The sequence below is a fragment of the Salvelinus namaycush genome, chromosome 18 (genome assembly GCF_016432855.1).
Source record: "Salvelinus namaycush isolate Seneca chromosome 18, SaNama_1.0, whole genome shotgun sequence".
NCBI classification, from domain to species: Eukaryota; Metazoa; Chordata; class Actinopteri; order Salmoniformes; family Salmonidae; genus Salvelinus; species Salvelinus namaycush.
In genome coordinates this window covers 21,210,437-21,231,053 of record NC_052324.1, presented here as the reverse complement: position 1 = coordinate 21,231,053, position 20,617 = coordinate 21,210,437, and the positions used below count along the sequence as shown (strand labels likewise).

General features: G+C 42.3%; 1 protein-coding gene across 1 annotated transcript in view; it reads right to left on the bottom strand.

The window, feature by feature from the left end:
* The window catches only part of LOC120062873 (anthrax toxin receptor 1-like), a 54,942-nt gene that overhangs the window by 10,756 nt on the left and 23,569 nt on the right, over nucleotides 1-20,617 (bottom strand). The window contains exons 9-18 of the mRNA XM_039012940.1: nucleotides 20,471-20,551; nucleotides 19,250-19,310; nucleotides 18,524-18,622; nucleotides 13,229-13,298; nucleotides 13,031-13,109; nucleotides 12,713-12,808; nucleotides 11,329-11,370; nucleotides 9,544-9,639; nucleotides 8,330-8,497; nucleotides 7,056-7,136 (exon numbers count right to left, since the gene is read on the bottom strand). Of these exons, the coding sequence (XP_038868868.1) occupies nucleotides 7,056-7,136; nucleotides 8,330-8,497; nucleotides 9,544-9,639; nucleotides 11,329-11,370; nucleotides 12,713-12,808; nucleotides 13,031-13,109; nucleotides 13,229-13,298; nucleotides 18,524-18,622; nucleotides 19,250-19,310; nucleotides 20,471-20,551 (873 nt within the window). The remainder of the gene's footprint in view (nucleotides 1-7,055; nucleotides 7,137-8,329; nucleotides 8,498-9,543; nucleotides 9,640-11,328; nucleotides 11,371-12,712; nucleotides 12,809-13,030; nucleotides 13,110-13,228; nucleotides 13,299-18,523; nucleotides 18,623-19,249; nucleotides 19,311-20,470; nucleotides 20,552-20,617) is intronic.

The following is a 20,617-nucleotide window of genomic DNA, read 5'->3' as shown; positions in this document are numbered from 1 at the left end:
ATTTGTGGAAAAAGCTAATAGTTGAAAGAGTTAATTGAAAATATTGCCATTGATTATTTCTCTTGAACATATGGTCTATCTACTAGAAACTCATGGACAGTATGGACACAGATATAAAAATGAATACTATATATGGATACATTTTTTTTAAAGATTGGTAATTAACAAAAAAATCAATGGCAAAATTACTGAAGATTCTGGTAGGTTTGATAAATGACCAGTAGCTTTGCAACCCTAATATCACCACATCAATGTTTTCCTTGTCTCGAATTGAAATCCCTACAGCCCCAACACAGGGGCAGCGGAGGAAGCATGGGCTCAGCTCTCTCCCGACTAGCCCTGTCAGGGCACTGGAACATTGGATAAAGGGCATCGGACTGAGTAGGAAATGTCCAGAGGCAGTATTGCTTGTGTCGTGACCAGATTCTGTCCCTCGCAGATGCATTGATTTGAGGGGAACTAAAAACAAATGCCTTGACTTGAGATCTTAATTGCAACCAGAGCAGCCTTGTTCACTGAGAGTCAACAAGAAAACTAGAGCTCTCCGCCTAGCTTCCTGTATACTAATGAACAGCTTTCTGAAGGTCGAACTCCTACTGTTAATTATGAAAGGCTCAGTGGTGATTAAAGCCAGCAGTCATCTATAGTGTGATAGGCAATAGAGTGTAATTTTTATTTTGTATATTTTTTCTCCTGTAAACTATTATTTCCTCTTATGTGCTATCCTTTGCTGAAGGCAATGTCATGAGTCATGACAACGTTCCACATTTTCTGATGTCTCTGTGTCATTTCCACTGTCTCTCGTCACCATCTTACAGTGGAGAGTGCAGGCCAATGGAGCTGCAGTAAACAGTTCTACCTAAGAAGACTGCATTGGTCTTTGTGTGCAGTCAGTGTCCCAAACCTTTCATGTGCCCCCTGCATACCCCAGTGCTTACCCTCGCCCTGCTGGGTACCTTACACTCTTAGAAAAAAGGGTTCCAAAAGGGTTCTGCGGCTGTCCCCATAGGATAACTCTTTTTGGTTCCATGTGGAACCCTCTGTGGAAAGGGAACCCAAAAGGGTTCTACCTGGAACAAAAAGGGGTTATTTTTGGTTCTAGATAGCACCTTCTTTTCTAAGAGTGTACTGTAATATCCTCACACTCATCAACAAGTCACACAATAACCCACATGGCGTTATATACACGGAAGAAAACTAATAAAATCAGCCACATTGCACAACATTGCCAAAATCTTTGGAAAATGCAAATATCTTTGCAGAAATCATTGTTTGTGCCCATCTCTCAGATGACATGATTGAAGAACTTTGCTGACAATGCACTTCAGCTCCATCCACCCTGAATAGCTAAACATTAATTCAGGTTTAAGTGAAGGAGGAAGTAAAGTCTACAGAATCAATATTCCTCTCTGTTCTCCCTCCCTCCCAGCCCCCAGCCCAGTCACACAGCTCTTATCACAAGCCTGTAACTCTCCAAGGACAGGCTCTGAACAGTAGAGGTCAGCCAGTCTGGGAGGAGGAGTTGTCAAGGGGGTTTATATTTAATTTACCTTCTGTTAAAACCAACTGAGGTCGATGTCTGTGGCCGCACGAAAAATTGTTGACATCAACACCTTTTATTAAATAAAACTCTGTGTGTTTACACTAGAGACTTCCTGTTTTTGCATGGGCTGCATCACATCAAGGCCCAGGATTCCGGTCTGGAAGCACGCTTTCGAATTCCCAGAGGACAGTTAACTAACCTACGGCCCAAAAAGACAATTCCCATAGACGGCCCCATAGAGAAGTCAAATTAGAATATTTCTAATAAGGACTTTAGTCATCACCTTTGTGCACAATACATACATTGAATAATTCAAATGATTGTCGCTGATGCCCCCCCCCCCATCACTCACAGCCGAGGATATGAACATTTTATATTCATACTCTGACGTTATGAGCCCAGCTGGCGAGGGGGAAGTGGCGGTTGGTTTGTTTAGCTGTCCACATGCTTGGCACGCTCCCTGAGCTGGCTGAGTTCCCGGAGAATGTTCGCATGATCCAGCTGTCTGTCCACATGCGTAGTAATCCCAGTAAAACCGGATCTAGAAAGATGGCAGCAAATTCGAAATGGCGTATGTGAGTGTGAGTAGTGTACGTTGAAAACAACGGTTGGTCATCTTGGGCGCTGTGTCCATTTCTTTAATAGCTCAATGGCCGCAATCCACTGAATCAGAATGGTTTGAGCTAGTAACTATTTGGATCTCACTATCGAAACCTGAGACTCAGAGGCTCCACAAGAGTCGCCTGAAGGTAACCCAGTACTGGGTGGTAGAAATGAATACAAGTGAATATGGGGAAGAATGTGCCAAAACAAAAGGGGTTAAATATATGTAAAAAAATATATATATCCTGAGCTTTCTCATATCGCTCAGATACAGAACACTTAAAAACATTCTTCCTTTTGATTTGTTTTTTGACTGTTTTCCGATGTATAAATGTGTTATTCAATGCATTTCTATGAGTTAACAGCAGTAAGGCCAAATTCAATGTTTCATCAAATAATGTTTTTATACTTTGCTTATGCCTACAGGGGTTCTAAAATAAAATAGCAAAATGATCAATGGTATAACCATCTGAAAAAAATTCCATATGTTAGCTTAGTAGATATCGCCCTCTAAAGTGAGTTGGGCGGACGGGGGTGAATTCATTAAATTGGGATACATTATGTCTAGTTTCTGTAGTTTCTGAAGTCAGTTTTCTCTTCAGTTCTCTCTTTCTAGGTCTGCTTTATTGCTAACAGCTGTGCCCATTTCGGTTGCTACATTTTCTGTTGTTTCAAAATGTACTCCTGCCAACCCCTACGCACAGCCTGATTCATGAGTCACCAAATAAAAACAGACTGGCTTTATGGAGGTGGTGGGAGTGATGGGGTTAATTATAGTCTATTGACTCACTAGTGGCACAGTGGTCTAAGGCACTGCATTGTAGTGCTAGCTGTGCAACTAGAGATTCTGGGTTCGAGTCCAGGCTCTGTCGCAGCCGGCCACGACCGGGAGGCCCATGGGGCGGCGCACAATTGGCCCAGCGTCGTCCGGGTTAGGGAGGGTTTGGCCGACAGGGATATCCTTGTCTCATCGCGCACTAGCGACTCCTGTGGCGGGCCGGGCGCAGTGCACGCTGACACGGGTCGCCAGGTGTATGGTGTTTCCTCCGACACATTGGTGCGGCTGGCTTCCGGTTTGGATGGGCATTGTGTCAAGAAGCAGTGCGGCTTGGTTGGGTTGTGTTTCAGAGGACGCATGGCCTTCGCCTCTCCCGAGTCCGTACGGGAGTTGCAGCGATGAGACAAGACTAACTACTACCAATTGGATACCACGAAATTGGGGAGTAAAAAGGGGTAAAAAAAAAAAAAAAAAGTATATTTTCTAACCAATATACCCTTTACTAAATTACAAGTAAAAATGTTAACACTTAACATTGCAAGAAAGGCATTTCACTGTACTTGTGCACGTGACATTAAAAACCTGATTCCTTTTTGCTTGGATTTCATAGTTCCATATATAATAATAATAATAATAATAATAATAATAATAATAATAATAATTAAAATAGACGCTACCGGTCAAAAGTTTTAGAACACCTACTCATTCAAGGGTTTTTCTTTATTTTTACTATTTTCTACATTGTAGAATAATAGAAGACATCAAAACTATGAAATAAGACATATGGAATCATGTAGTAACCCCAAAAAGTGTTAAACAAATCAACAAATATTTTTTCTATTTGAGATTCTTCAAAGCTTTGCACATTCTTGGCATTCTCTCAAACAGCTTCATGAGGTAGTCACCTGGAATGCATTTCAATTAACAGGTTTGAGCCAATCAGTTGTGTTGTGAGAAGGCAGAGGTGGTATACAGAAGATAGCCCTATTTGGTAAAAGACCAAGTCCATATTATGGCAAGAACAGCTCAAATAAGCAAAGAGAAACGACAGTCCCTCATTACTTTAAAACATGAAGGTCAGTCAATCCGGGAACATTTCAAGAACTTTGAAAGTTTCTTCAGGAGCAGTTGCAAAAATCATCAAGCGCTATGATGAAACTGGCTCTCATGAGGACCACCACAGGAAAGACCCAGAGTTACCTCTGCTGCAGAGGATAAGTTAGAGCTATCAGCCTCAGAAATTGCAGACCAAATAAATGCTTCAGAGTTCAAGTAACAGACACATCTCAACATCAACTGTTCAGAGGAGACTGTGTGAATCCGGCCTTCATGGTCAAATTGCTGCAAAGAAATCACTACTAAAAGAACACGAATAACAAGAAGAGACTTGATTGGGCCAAGAAACACGAGCAAAGACATTAGACCGGTGGAAATCTGTCCTTTGGTCTGATGAGTCCAAATTTTTGATTTTTGGTTCCAACCGCTGTGTCTTTGTGAGATGCAGAGTAGGTGAACGGATGATCTCCACATGTGTGGTTCCCACCATGGAGCATGGAGGTGGTGGTGCTTTGCAGGTGACACTGTCTGTGATTTACTTAGAATTCAAGGCACACTTAAGCAACATGGCTACCAAAGCATTCTGCAGCGATATGTCATCCCATCTGGTTTGCGCTTAGTGGGACTATCATTTGTTATTCAACAGGACAATGACCCAACACACTTCCAGGCTGTGTAAGGGCTATTTGACCAATAAGGAGAGTGATGGAGTGCTGCATCAGATGACCTGGCCTGTACAATCACCTGACCTCAACTCAATTGAGATGGTTTGGGATGAGATGGACCCGCAGAGAAGGAAAAGCAGCCAACAAGTGCTCAGCATATGTGGGAACTCCTTCAAGACTGTTGGAAAAGCCTTCCTCATGAAGCTGGTTGAGAGAATGCCAAGAGTGTGCAAAGCTGTCATCAAGGCAAAGGGTGGCTACTTTGAAGAATCTAAAATATACTTTTTTGGTTACTACATGATTCCATATGTGTTATTTCATAGTTTTGATGTCTTCACTATTATTCTACAATATTGAAAATAGAAGAAAAAAAAATCAGTTTCTCTGGTTTTACTATTTATAGGTATGTTTGGGTAAAATTAACATTTTTTGTTTTATTCTATAAACTACTGACAACATTTCTCCAAAATTCCTAATAAAAATATTGTAATTTAGAGCATTTATTTGCAGAAAATGACAACTGGTCAAAATAAATTAGATGCAGTATTGTCAGACCTCGAATAATGCAAAGAACATTTTTAAACAGCACAATACTAATGTTTTAATTTAGGAAGAGTTCAGAAATAAATATTTGGTGGAATAACCCTGATTTTCAATCACAGCTTTCATGTGTCTTGGCATGCTCTCCACCAGTCTTTCACATCGATGTTGGGTGACTTTATGCTTCTCCTGGCGCAAAAAACATTCAAGCAGCTCGGCTTTGTTTGATGGCTTGTGACCATCCATCTTCCTCTTGATCACATTCCAGAGGTTTTCAAAGGTGTTCAGGTCTGGAGATTGGGCTGGCCATGACAGGGTCTTGATCTGATGGTCCTCCATCCACACCTTGATTGACCTGGCTGTGTGGCATGGAGCATTGTCCTGCTGGAAAAACCAATCCTCAGAGTTTGGGAACATTGTCGAGTTTTCTTCCAGGACAACATTGCACGTGGCTTGATTCATGCGTCCTTCACAAAGACAAATCTGTCCGATTCCAGCCTTGCTGAAGCACCCCCAGATCATCACCGATCCACCAAATTTCAGTGGGTGTGAGACCTGGAGAAGCCTACAATCCACAGTGTGAAATTTGGTGGAGGATCGGTGATGATCTGGGGGAGTCACCTCTTCACTGTTGACATTGACACTGGTGTTTTGCAGGTACTATTTATTGAAGCTGACAGTTGAGGACTCGTGACTCGTCTGTTTCTCAAACTAGACACTCTAATGTACTTGTCCTCTTGCTCAGTTGTGCACCGGGGCCTCCCACTCCTCTTTCTATTCTGGTTAGGGCCAGTTTGCACTGTTCTGTGAAGGGAGTAGTACACAGCGCTGTACAAGATCTTCAGTTTCTTGGCAATAGCCTTCATTTCTCAAAACAAGAATAGACTGATGAGTTTCAGAAGAAAGGTCTTTGTTTCTGGCCATTTTGAGCCTGTAATCGAATCTGCACCAGATACTCAACTAGTCTAAAGAAGGACAGTTTTAATTCCTCTTTAAATCAGCACAAGTTTCCAGCTGTGCTAACATAATTGCAAAAGGGTTTTCTAATGATCAATTACCCTTTTAAAATTATAAACTTGGATTAGCTAACAACGTGCCATTTGAAGACAGGAGTGATGGTTGCTGATAATGGGCCTTGTACGCATATGTAGATATTCCATTTTAAAAAATCTGACGTTTCCAGCTACCATAGTCATTTACAACATTAACAATGTCTACACTGTATTTCTGATCAATTTGATGTTATTTTAATGGACAAAAAAAATAAAACATCTTTCAAAAAGGACATTTCTAAGTGACCCCAAACTTTGAATGGTAGTGGATATAATTATTTTCATTTCATTTCATTGTCATTTAGCAGACACTCTTATCCAGAGCGACTTACATTAGTGCATTCCTCTGAAGATAGCTAGGTGAGACAACAAAATATCACAATCGTAGCAAGTACCTTTCCCCCAACAAAGTAGTTATCAGCAAAGTTAGTGCTAGTAGGAAAAGACAAGCACTCAGTGCACTTGGGGTAGGTAAGACCTTATTGTTAAATAGTTCAACTTCAGAACCTTTCGCTCTGAGAGATTTAAACAGGTCAATAAACATCATGTGGTGATATAATAGTATAGCTAAAGTACTGTATGTTTTAGAGACTCCTGTACAGAACAATTGTGTTACTGCACATGTCAGTTGGTTACAGGTTTCTGGATCAGGAAAATTGCAAAGAGAAGTCATTTTCCTGCCATGGAAACCATGACGTGTTTCAGAGAGCACTGGGTTCAATTTGAAGCAGTCAGAGTTGGCTAGTATACGTGGGCCTGATTATTGTCCTCACATGAGCCTTGCTCTGTCTACATGTATCCAGCTTGTTGGCTCTTACCTTGTCTCCTGGGTGTGGTCTCAACACAGACACGCGGTCATAGCCTTTCGACAGCAACACCCACAGAGCGTCCAATTTGCCCTGCAATCACAGAGCAGTACACAATACCAATAATAATGCTTTTTGTTTTTTTGTGGGTTTGTATGTATTGTGACTAAGTCGCTATACAGCATGTATATTTACACTCCATAGTCATACTTTCGAACTCAAACCACAACTCCACAATTTTGTCATTGAATGCCTATCTGTCACCAATAAGAGGATTCACTTTGTAGATCGTAATCCGATTTAATGATAAAACATCTGACTCAGATTATTTCAATTTTCCTCCTCAAAGCCAGAGCCTGAACAAATGATATTTGATCATTGTGAATTCTGCATAGACCCAGCCACTGCTAAGAGGTTGGAAAATAATCTGTTTTTCTTCACAAAACTGCTAGCTCTGCAGCCCTTGTCTCTTGGAGGTCAGTCAAGTGTGTATCTGGTTTATATTAGCTATCCCCTGCTGACTGTCAGGATGTATAGAACAATGCCTTTAACTAGCTCCTGGACCTGTGCGTAGGGGCACCATGCCAGTGGTCACCTAAGGACTGGGACACCAACACTCAAATATTCCACATGAAATTCCTACATAATCAACTCCAGCTTCAACCCATCCCATCAGTCTTTACACAAAATATACAAAACATTAAGAACACCTTCCTAATATTGACTTGCACCCCCCCTCCCCCTGAACAGCCTCAAATCGTTGGGGCAGGGACTCTACAAGGTGTCGAAAGCGATCCACAGGGATGCTGGCCCATGTTGACTCCAATGCTCCCCACAGTTGTGTCAAGTTGGCTGGATGTTCTTTGGGTGGTGACCATTCTTGACACACACAGGAAACTGTTGAGTGTGAAAAACCCAGCAGCGTTGCAGTTCTTGACACACACCTGTGTGCCTGGCACCTACTACCACACCCCGTTCAAAGGCACTTAAATATGTTGTCTTGCACATTCACCCTCTGAATGGCACACATACACAATCCATGTCTGAATTGTCTCAAGGCTTAAGAATCCTTCTTTAACTGGTCTCCTCTCCTTCATTAAATTGATTTAACAAGTGACAACAATAAGGGATCATAGCTGTCACCTGTATTCACCTGGTCAGTCTATGTCAAGTTCATAATGTTTTGTACACTCAGTGTATATAATATAGGAAGCCATGTTGAGTATGTGATTGAACTTGACAGCTTTGTGTGCAATGCGTTTCTTTTATATTGGCCATGTCAATACCTTGATTGGTGAGTACCACTTGTGAGGACCTGGAGGCTTGCGCATGCCATTATTGAGAATGCGGGTGGGGGACTGTATGAACTCCTGCTCAGGCATTTTCACCCTGGCATTCTTTGCCTTCTCCAGTTTGGCTCCCTCCTCAGTAGAGCCTTTCTCACCCCAACGCACCTGACAAATAATAACAAGCAGAGATTTTTAAACATGTCTAGCTTAATTTCAACCTGGCACATTCAATTTGTCACAGTCTACACCTATTGTTTACGAAGCATAACAGTGAAATGCTTACCTAAGGGCCATTTCCAACAAAGCAGAGAGAAAAATTTAGGAAAAATAACACAAGGAACAAATACACAATGAGTAACGATAACTTGGCTATATACAGGGAGTACCGTACCGAGTCGAGGTGCAGGAGTACGAGGTAATTGGGGTAAATATTTATAGATAATGAACAGTAGCAGTAGCGTATATGAGGAGTCTAAAAATTAGTGCAAAAAGGGTCAATGCAGATAGTCTGACTAGCTCTTTGGTTAACTATTTAGCAGTCTTATGGCTTGGGGGTAGAAGCTGTTCAGGGTTTGTTGGTTCCAGACTTGGTGCATTGGTACTGCTTGCCGTGCGATAGAAGAGAAAACAGTCTATGACTTGGGTGGCTGGAGTCTGACAATTTTAGGGCCTTCCTCTGACAGCGCCTGGTATAGAGGTCCTGGATGGCAGTGAGCTCGGCCCCAGTGGTGTACTGGGCCGTACGCACCACCCTCTGTAGCGTCTGCGTTCAGATGCAGAGCCGTTGCCATACCAGGCGGTGATCCAGCCAGTTAAGATGCTCTCTATGGTGCAGCTGTAGAACTTTATGAGGATCTAAGGGCCCATGCCAAATCTTTTCAGCCTCCTGAGGGGGAAGAGACATTATCATGCCCTCTTCACAACTGTGTTGGTGTGTTTGGACCATGATAAGTCCTTGGTGATGTGGACACCGAGGAACTTTAAGCTCTCAACCCGCACCACTACAGCCCCGTCGATGTGAATGGGGGCGTGCTCGGCCAACCACTAAGTGTGTGCTTGGTTGTTTGCCATTGCTGATCTGTCAAACAGAGTTCCTAGATCAAATAGCATGGAGAGAACAGCTGTAGATTGACAGGTGATTGAGGGCAAGTACATTATTATGAAATCAGCTTGTCGGAGCTTAAATACAGCAGGGTTCCAGCGAAGCTCACCTCCATCCTTTTGATTCCACCCACACCTCTGCCCCCATAGTAGGAGGCATCGACCGTGGGCCACTTCTTCTTAGGCATCCCATCTTCTTCCTCATCCTGTGGTGGTGGGGGGAGAGATAGTGTAAAGATCCCACTCTTTGCACAATGCCCCAGACAGGGTTAATAAAAATTCAGGGTGTGAGATGATTAATCATTTCATACACACTGGCACTGTTGGTTCTGAGGTACAGCCTATACACCAAGCACTCTGCCTCTCCATCTCTCATATACCCTACTCACAATGTAATATTTCAGGCCCTGGGTATGATTTCCTTTTTATGTCTAAATTAGTCTCCTTCTCCTCTCTCTCCCCCCCTCGCCTTCTCCCGTCCCGTCCATGGCATGCGTCAGATCAGAGGAAATGACCGAGCCCACAGCCCCCCTCATGTTTCAGCTCTTTAATAGACCCAGATTCAGACTAATCGAATCCATCAGGCCTATGATCAGGGACTGCCAGAGAGGAGGCGGAAATAACAACAGGCTGACGCCATCGCCCTCACAGAGACACGGACAATGGGCAAAAAGCTTCACAGAAAACTGGAGGAGATACCTCCTGTATGATTTAATTGAATTAGAGTGGGGGAGATGATTACTTCACACTTTTTGTGTACATTCCATGCGCTGGTTAATGAGGGGATTTTATGACAATATCTTACAAAAACAGCTAAAAAGACTGGTAAATCTATGATATACAAGTTGAGAAGAAAAGTAAATTGGACTGTCACTATACACCTTTTTGGCTGCCTCTATTCTTCCATGACTTTATTCCATTTTTGGATGCAACTTTGGTTGTAAAGGATTTATACTAAAAGGAAAATAATTTCAACATTATTAAATGAGTATGGGCTGTAAAAACGCTCAGTGTTATTAAAATGAGTCACATATGACCGGGATAGAATTCTGTTGCTAGTTGAGAATGTTTTGTAACTAGAGTCATTTGCGATGCTGTATTATTGTGAAGAAAATATTATTGAAGAATTATTTGATTAATCAGAGTAGTCAGTGAATTCCCAGTGGGATCTCAAGAAAGGGACTCCAAAACAGATGGCTCTTAAATAAGGCCTTAATTGCAACCTTAAACTAAAAAAGGAATCCCATATAGTGATCTAAACGGACAATTATTCTCAGCTTTATTTTTATCATACAGGGGAGGTATAGAAATGGATGATCAGTTTGTACAGTGACCAGAGAAGGGTCTGTTCAAAGAAGCTCTCATGCCTTTTTATCAGAAGGTATTTGCTGAGAGTAAGGGGGGGGGGGGGTTAGGATGAGCTGAGGTGAAAGACAGGGCTTCATAGTGGGAGGGTGTTGTCCTCATGACATGGGCGGAAGAAACAGCTTGGTCATATGTCAGTCTATAAAATCAAGGGGAATATTAAAGGTCAGTGAGTTGAGGTTATTGAAGAAAATGGACCATAAGCAATGGGTTCCTACACCTATTAACACTTCAAATGGATGTGCTACACTGTCCTTGTAGCCTAGGTTTTCTCTCTCGTGGATAGGGAATATACATCAAGGACAACTGTTGTTCAGTAAAAATCTCCAAAAAAAGAATGTGACTACTTTAACTATAAAACAAATGGCTGCAAGTGTATTTATGTTCTGCTTAATGGCCATTACATAATTTAACAGCCATATCATTGTGTAACAGTGAGTGAATGGAAACTTTTCTTCTGGAGACCAATAGAAGACATAAAATATATTAACCCACACCCCGAAAGTAATCAACATCAAGGGTTTACCTACCGAACTGTCTTCCACTACTGCTGGTGGGGGCTCATGGATAATCTATGGTGAGAGAAAAAGGGGGGGGGGGGGGGGGGGGGGAGTTTACACTCGTGACAAGCATGTAAAAAAACAAATGTACTTCAAAAACACATTAAAATATATGTCACAGTAATGTGTGCCAAAAACAGGGTTGCATGAAAACACATGGCTCAGGAATTGTTTTTCTCTCTCCTTTTTCCTACTATTTACAAGGGGGTGGGGGAACGCTCACTTGTTTTTCTGTTTTTAGCTATGAGGAAATTCAAGAAACCCGGTGTAAAATATGTTCCAGAAAAAAGGACATCTTCACAGACATGTAGGCTTTTAACTACCAGCTCCTCCTGTTGGATTTTGGCAGAGCCCTGTGATGATGTAGAAAAATATTAAAATCATTGAGATGTTTAGTAAATATTGATAATCTGTATTTTCCTCATTCACTTTGCTCAATCTATAGGAAAATACATGCTTGGGGTGTGTCCATGGCTAACAAAACGTTGAGCAACTATAACTAAGTACATTTCCTTAGAAATGAACCCGGCCAAGGCAATGAATATTCATTACTTGAAATTAGATTATTTTCCCCTGTGCTTCCCAATCCCAAAGGCTGGGATGCTATCTGATTTCCCATGGTAACATAGCATCACTCTCCTAAACAGTGCTGGGCAAGGGTTTCCACTGAAAATAACTGACAAGAACTAAAAAGAGAGTGTAACATATAAAAATACAAAAATCTGCGTCTTTCCAACTTTTCTGTTTCCAGGCTTGACGGGAAATACACATTTTTAATTCCGTATAGGAGACCAAAGGGGTTAAATTGTGATCCATTTTGTCAGGCCTGGCTGGGAGGGTTTTTATCTAAATACTAGAACAGCATAAAGAAGCTATATCGTCCTCGACCTTGAAGCTGAGAACCACTGTTCTGTGACCCTCCAGTGGAACAAACTACTTCAACAGAGGGACTAAGTACTTCAGCACACCTTTACCACTGACCTCTGGTGGCCTACGGGCATAATGGCCTAATTAAATCAATTGGAGGCAAAAAGGCCAAAGAGTCTCATCCTTCACTGACTCATATAACCCCTCTCACCATGGAAATACTGTTTAGATTAGCAAGATGACTTGAGTGTGATTTATTCAGATAAAATAACTCCGTAAAATACATCCGTGATCATCTGTGAGCATTATGCCAGTGTATAAAGTACATAGAGTTCTCTCAGAAAAGACTTACTGGGAATGCTTCAAGCTACACATAGGTCTACCATATAGGGCCATTTGTATTTAATAAAATAAAAGTTTAAAAAGGTTCACACTTTTAAGACACTGTCCATGAGTGTGAATGTGACATATAGTTTATGTGACTCACCACAGTGCAGCAAAGAGGCCAGAACCACCAGAGAATCATGAGGATTAAAAGCAGCATGAGGATGAGCAGGGCGATGGCCAGGATGGTTCCATCAGACTGGGACAAAGAGAGAGAGAGAGAGAGGGACACAGGTCAAACTCCGTCTCCACTGACCTGCATGTTCCACCACAGTGCAAAGGCTGAGACCCATCAGAAAGTTAAAGTGCCTGTAATCATGTAACTACAGGGGACTAACTGTCATAGTTTGGGACAGTTATTGGTTCATGTGAGTCTTTGATGGGGGTACTGCAACAACATGCACCACCCCACTGTACTTACACAGCCCACTGTTGTAATGGTGACTGAACTGGAGATAAAACTGAGACCTTCATTCATGCTGACATAGAGGTTGGCTGCCCTGGAACACAACAGGGTGTAAAGAGATAGCGTGTGGTTAGAATGGGTGACAGAAACATCAGCAGGTAAACAGCAGATAAAGAGAAAAACTGATATTCTTTCAGTGATTATAGTACTTACATTCCCTCTTCCTGGAGAATGGGTGCAGGACAGAGGAGATACGTATCTTCCACTATTAATGGCTTCACACCTAGGAGTACAGGAGAACAAAGGGTCACAACATTGACTCATACACAAACATATTGGTTCTGCTCTAGTCAAAGTGTAATTCAGACTGCACAGATCAGAACCATTGACCTTTTGAGAAGTGGAGCAACTGCATACCTACCGTACCAGTCAAAAGTTTGGACACACCTACCCATTCAAGGGTTTTTCTTTTTTTCTTTCTACTATTTCCTCATTGTAGAATAATAGTGAAGACATCAAAACTATGAAATAACACAAGAAAGCGTGTAGTAACCAAAAAAAAAAGTGTTAAAATATTTTATATTTGACATTCTTCAAAGTAGCTACCCTTTGCCTTGATGACAACTTTGCACAATATTGGCATTCTCTCAACCAGCTTCATGAGGGAGCCACCTGGAATGCATTTCAATTAACAGGTGTGCCTTGTAAAAGTTGAGGAACTTCTTTCCTTCTTAATGTGTTTGAGCCAATCAGTTGTGTTGTGACAAGGTAGAGGTGGCATACAGCAGATAGCCCTCCTTGGTAAAAGACCAAGTCCATATTATGGCAAGAACAGCTCAAATAATCAAAGAGAAACGACAGTCCCTCATTACTTTAAGACATGAAGGTTAGTCAATGTGAAAAATTTCAAGAACTTTGTAAGTTTCCTCAAGTACAGTCGCAAAAACCATCAAGTGCTATGATGAAACTGGCTCTCATGAGGACTGCCACAGGAAAGGAAGACCCAGAGTTACCTCTGCTGCAGAAGATAAGTTCATTAATGTTAACTGCACCTCAGATTGCAGACCAAATAAATGCTTCACAGAGTTCAAGTAAGACACATCTCAACTGTTCAGAGGAGACTGTGAATCCGGCCTTCATGGTTGAATTGCTGCAAAGAAACCACAACTAAAGGACACGAATAAGAAGAAGAGACTTGCTTTGGCCAAGAAACACGATCAAGGGACATTAGACTGTTGGAAATCTGTCCTTTGGTCTGATGAGTCCAAATTTTTGATGTCAACCTCTGTGTCTGTGAGACGCAGAGTAGGAGAACGGATGATCTCCACATGTGTGGTTCTCACAGTGAAGCATAGAAGGAGGTGTGATGGTGCTTTTCTGGTGACACTGTCAGTGATTTAACCAGCACGGCTACCACAGCATTCTGCAGCGATATGCCATCCCATCTGGTTTTTGCTTAGCGGGACTATCATTTGTTTTTCAACAGGACAATGACCCAACACACCTCCAGGCTGTGTAAGGGCTATTTGACCAAGGAGAGTGATGAGTGCTGCATCAGATAACCTGTCTTCCACAATCACCCACACTCAACCCAATTGAGATGGTTTGGGATGAGTTGGACCGCAGAGTGAAATAAAATCAGCCAACAAGTGCTCAGCATATGCGGGAACTCCTTCAAGACTGTTGGAAAAGCATTCCTCATGAAGATGGTTGAGAGAATGCCAAGATAGTGCAAAGCTGTTATCAAGGCTGTCATCAAGGCAAAGGGTGGTTACTTTGAAAAATCTCAAATACAAAAATATACTTTGATTTGTTTAACACTTTTTTGGTTACTACATGATTCCATGTGTTATGTGGATAAGTGGATGACTATGTGTTATCTTGATAAGTGCGGGAATTGGACCATTTTCCTGTCCTGCTAAGCACTCAACATGTAATGAGTACTTTTGGGTGTCAGGGAAAATGTATGGAGTAAAAAGTACATTCTTTTCTTTAGGAATGTAGTGAAGTAAAAGTTGTCAAACTATAAATAAAGTAAAGTACAGATACACCAAAAAACTACTTAAGTAGTACTTTAAAGTATTTTTACACCACTGCATCTTCGTTTTTAAAGTTGTGTCCAACTTATGAAACTTTTGAAAACAGATCCAGTGAGCATCGTCGTTGCCCAAGCTGCCTGTTATTCCTGGCTCAGGTTGAACATACCCCGGCACTGAGGAAATCAACATGAGCACTCCACAGCAAACGGATGACAGCTCCTCTCCAGTAACACCCCGTAGGATGGAGGGGAGGAGTGGGGAGCAGGAGATCAATACTGCTGCCTGCCAAGCTAAGCTCAGAGCCAACACAAACTCAGCCAGATATCCCACTCAGAGTTCAACTGAGCAGTCACCCACCTTACACTCTGCATGGACTTAAACTATCAAATGGGATCGAGAGAGCTGAGAGCCTTTTTTAAGGCAGATTGACTGGCTGGTTGGCTGACTGGCTAGCTGACTACAAAGGACTCTCTGGTCATTCTCTCAGGTGAAGGGTTATCGGGGCCCAAATCTCTGCAGTGGTCATGTTTCTACCATGCACTCTTAGAAAATATCTAGAACCTAAAAGGGTTCTTCGGCTGTTCCCATATGAGAACCCTTTGAAAAATGCTTTTTGATTCCAGGTAGAACCCTAGGCATTCAGGCCAAAGAGTTCAATCTTGGTTTCATCTGACCAGAGAATCTTGTTTCTCATTGTCTGAGAGTCCTTTAGGTGCCTTTTGGCAAACTTCAAGTGAACTGTCATGTGCCTTTTATTGAGGAGTGGCTTCCGTCTGGCCACCCTACCATAAAGGCCTGATTGCAGCACTCCACCAGAGATGGTTGTCCTTCTGGAAGGTTCTCCCATCTTCACAGAGGAACTATGGAGCTCTGTCAGAGTGACCATCGGGATCTTGGTCACCTCCCTGACCAAGACCCTTCTCCCCCGATTGCACAGTTTGGCCTGGCGGCCAGCTCTAGGAAGAGTCTTGGTAGTTCCAAACTTCTTCCGTTAAAGAATGATTGAGGCCACTGTGTTCTTGGGGACCTTCAATGCTGCAGAAATGTTTTGGTACCCTTCCCCAGATCTGTGCCTCAACATAATCCTGTCTCGGGGCTCTACGGACAATTCCTTCGATCTCATGGCTTGGTTTTTGCTCTGACATGCACTGTCAACTGTGGGACCTTATATAGACAGGTGTGTGCCTTTCCAAATCATGTCCAATTAATTGAATTTACTACAGATGAACTCCAATCAAGTTGTAGAAACATCTCAAGGATGATCAATGGAAACAGGATGCACCTGAGCTCAATTTCAAGTACTTATGTAAATAAGGTATTTCTGTTTTTTATTTGTGCTAAATAAAATAAAAATTAACAAATGTTTTCACTGTCATTATGGGGTATTGTGTGTAGATTGATGAGAAAAATAAATAATTTAATCAATTTTAGAATGAGGCTGTAACGTAACAAAATGTAGAAAAAGTCAAGGTGTCAATACTCCAAATGCCCTGTAGAACCCTTTCCACAGAGGGTTCTGTATGGAACCCAATAGGGTTCTACCTGGAACCAAAAAGGGTTCTCCAATGAGGACAGCTGAAGAATGTTTTTGGAACCTATTTTTTCTAAGAGTGTAGGGATGTAGATGCTGGTCAACAGCTTTGCTTCATCTCACACGTTATTACACCATTTACTCTGTGCACATGAGAAAAGGTCATGCTTTACTGCTGAGTGTAGACATGCTCACAGTTTAATCTTACTCAATCAATTACAATGTGTGATCAGTAACTAGCCTCTCAGTGAGATGACTAAGTGTTCGGTAGGATCCCTCCGATCAGGCACATGAGGTCAAATCCATTTTACTTGCAGTAATCTATTTGTATAATCTGAATTAATTGCACATACATCTCAAAATGTTTTTCAACTAATACAACAACTGGACATAGCTACTGACAATACCATAATGTGGCTGTGAAATAAATCTTGCTGTCAGTCAACACAGATTTCTGGAGAACTATGCAATCTCAATAAAATGACTATTTTTCCTAATCCACCTCTTTTTATCACGTCACTTGGTGTGGATTCTCATTCTTCACAGATCTCAATGCTTCTGCTCACTAGCCATCAGGGCAACATGTCACAGAGAGGAAAGAATACCCACGACGTGTCTTCACTGCCAAAGCTCAGAGGGCCTATATTTGCTCCTGCTGGTTTTCCTGGAGACATCCATTCAGCTGCTGAACACATGTAGCTACACATTGCTCCTTTCCTACGAGGTCCCCAAACTTTTGTAGGTTATGGAGAGGCTATAGAGGGGAGATGGTGTTTGCGGTGGTTAGGGGTTCTGCAGATTACAGGAGAGCCCACCATGGGACAAGGTGAATCAGTCATATGAGACCAATGACACTCAACAACAGGAAACAATAATCCAATAGCGATTTATAGGTGGCCCCTGTTGTGTCTGGAATCGGTTCAGGGCTAAACATGCTCTACTGGACAGTTGGTAAACAGCTGTCTATCATTTTTTTCCTCAATTGTTTCCATGTCTTCCGCTTGTCTGTGGGGAGTTGTATGTATAATTACATACAATTAACATTCTGGGTCACCGTAAACAATTCTCTCCATCACTCTACTTCAGAGTAGGAAAAATGTGTTAGCAGTCCCTAGGTCATTCATGCTAAGCAGCACCATACTGTAAAAGTTATTCAACCGTAATATTGAACGGCGCTGAAGACTGCGCTTTGATCTGCTATCAAATTCCATAGATTAAATCCTTCATTGCAATTCAGACCTTCTGAATGAAGGCCAATAACTTACTTTAGAACGGACATCAACTTGGTGCCTGTCTCCAGACCCTGTTCTGACATTGAGGGTAAAACCTCTTCCAGCCTAAGCATCCTATTCTTCTCTTCACTTCAGGCCCAGACTCCAGACTTGCTTGTGCATCAGCGCTTGCTATTTTCTATTTTCTATTAGAGCATGGCCTCCCACAGCTACATGTTGGCATGCATCAGAGGGGGCTGGTCTCACACATCCATTAGGCCACTTCTAAAGATCACAGGGGAACTTGGATGTACCTCTAGGAATTTCCCCCTCACTAACTTGTGTGTGGCACTGTTTTCCCTTGATCTTCTGGCTCTGGCACAGTCCCAGACCGTTAAAGCACAATGTACCCTTCAAAAGACACAAACCAGTAATACCAGGAACAAATAGCATGAGCACTTGTTTTGGCATAGAGGACCTCTGCTGACTCTGCACTCCTGAAGAGCACTTTTGGGAAGCATTGTGAGACATCAATTGGTAAACATGGACTTTTACCGTGTCCAACTCATACAGTAAATCACCACGTTGGTCACACATTTCCTGAGCAGTTTGCAGCTGCAGGAATTTGTTATTACATGATTAGCAAATGACGTACACATTATGAACAAGCCATTGAAACAGAAAAGAGCACCCTTGTCTATTTACTTTCAGTTCGTATTCCACTTACTCTTGGTGAGTGTGTCGTTGATTCGGAAACTGCACAGGACCTTATGGACATTGCGAGCATGGAGGAAGCCGTTTCCTCTCACCACCACCTGGAACGTTTCTGGAGGGAGAAGAGAGGAGCACAGTGACTGAATTTGTCCCACCACATGTAATACTGTAGCTGTTCAGGCTAAGATCTGAGTCTATCATGTCAGCATCTCACACTCTGGTTACATTCTGCCAACAAACTGCCCTGACCATAGTAGTTGTTGAAGATAAATTATTTCTCTGGATGCCTGGATAATTGAGATCTTGCGGTCAATGAGACTTCAACTGCAGTTGTTCAGACATGTGGATATATAGTGGCTCTCTGGAGCCAATACCACAGAACCCAGAAAACATGAAGCGTAAATACTTATTTCTACAGTGGTGGGTTGCAAGACTGTAGAATGGACAATGACTGAGCAGCATTACACAGCGGAAAAAGACAGCTATGATTTGTGTCCTTAGTACAGTAGTTAAATGGAGTTGAGACCAGGTCTGGGTTGAATCGTTCATGACAAATGAAGTTGCTGCTACTGTGTGTAGGAGATACTGTATATACTGCACACCAGGCTCCTGCCCAGGTAGATTTTTATTCTCTTCCTGTTGTGAGCTCCAATGTGGGGGGCCTTTAAATGTATGATTTAGTGAAGACCTGAGAGACCAGAGAGGATAAATGGGTTGGGCCAGAGGTCTATAAACTTACCTCCTGCACAGATACTGGAGGGCTCAGCCGCCAGGATCTCAATACAGGACTTCTTTAATATCTGGGGGAGGGAGGTGAGAGGTGAGGAGGGGGGAGACAGGGGGGGCAAGGTCTGGGCATTCTCACAGTATCTCACACTTGTTATAGAAGGTTGTGTGTTTATTTGTTGAGAGTATTGGTTTACAATATAATCCCTATACTCCTTTTCCTGTCAATTACAGTAACAGTGTGTACCAGTGCACCTCGATACCATGATCTGCTTGATGTCTCCTGTTCTCATCTCTGTGCTCCTCACTGTCCTTGTGCTCTGGGTGTATATCTCTCTCTATACCCCCACTGTCCAGGGAAAGTATGTGTTGTATTCCTGAAGATCAGACTGACTTACAACATGCTGCCCTTCTTCCTCGACTCTGAGCCATGAGCTTTCAGCATGCTGTTAATGGGGTCCAGATGACAGTCAACTGGTCTGACCCCTATCTCTGCTAGAGAAACTCAGTGCCCAGGTGACAGTGGCCTCTCCACCACGACTCTCCTTTTCTTTCATCCGTTCGCTTTTTTAAATCGGCCGAGCGGATACAACATTATAAGTACATTCCTTTGAGGTGGAAGCTAGAAGATAATGAATTCATTCACTGATCCTGTTTGGTAAGCTTGGATCAAAAGCTGGGAAGTCACAGCATGTTTTCCTGGAATGTTGTTCCTGGTGAGTTTTGATGGCCAGAATATTTGTTTATTGTTTTCATTTGTCCCATTTTCCCTCGTTTCCTATTTGAGTAATGTGTTAATGGATTGAAAGAGATGTACTGCAGTGAGGATATGAGTTCCATGTGGAACCATTTCCTCTGACCTCCTAGAACAGGTATAATTATCAAACACCAGTGTGCATATTAAAAATGCTGCTATAAACTGGGTTGTTCGAGCCCTGAATGCTGATTGGCTGAAAGCTGTGGTATATCAGACCGTATACCACGGGTATGACAAAACATTTATTTTTACTGCTCCAATTATTTTAGTAACCAGTTTATAATGGCAATAAAGCACCTCAGGGGTTTGTGATATATGGCAAATATACCACGGCTAAGGGCTGTGTACTAGCAATCTGCGTTGCATTGTGCGTAAGCACAGCCCTTAGCCGTGGTATTTTGGCCATATACCACACCCCCTCGGGCCTTATTGCTTAATTATTCTAGCTTTCCTTGTGTTAGTAGTCAGGTATCTTACCGAATCAATGACCCCCTGCAGTGCTTCAAAGCCATCGTTCACTGGGAATACATGGTCCTTGCTATCAGCAATCTTTGCCAGCTGAGGAAGAAAAAAAGTTTTATTCAATTCATGCTGAACTTTCACAAACCCACCAACCTCTTTTCC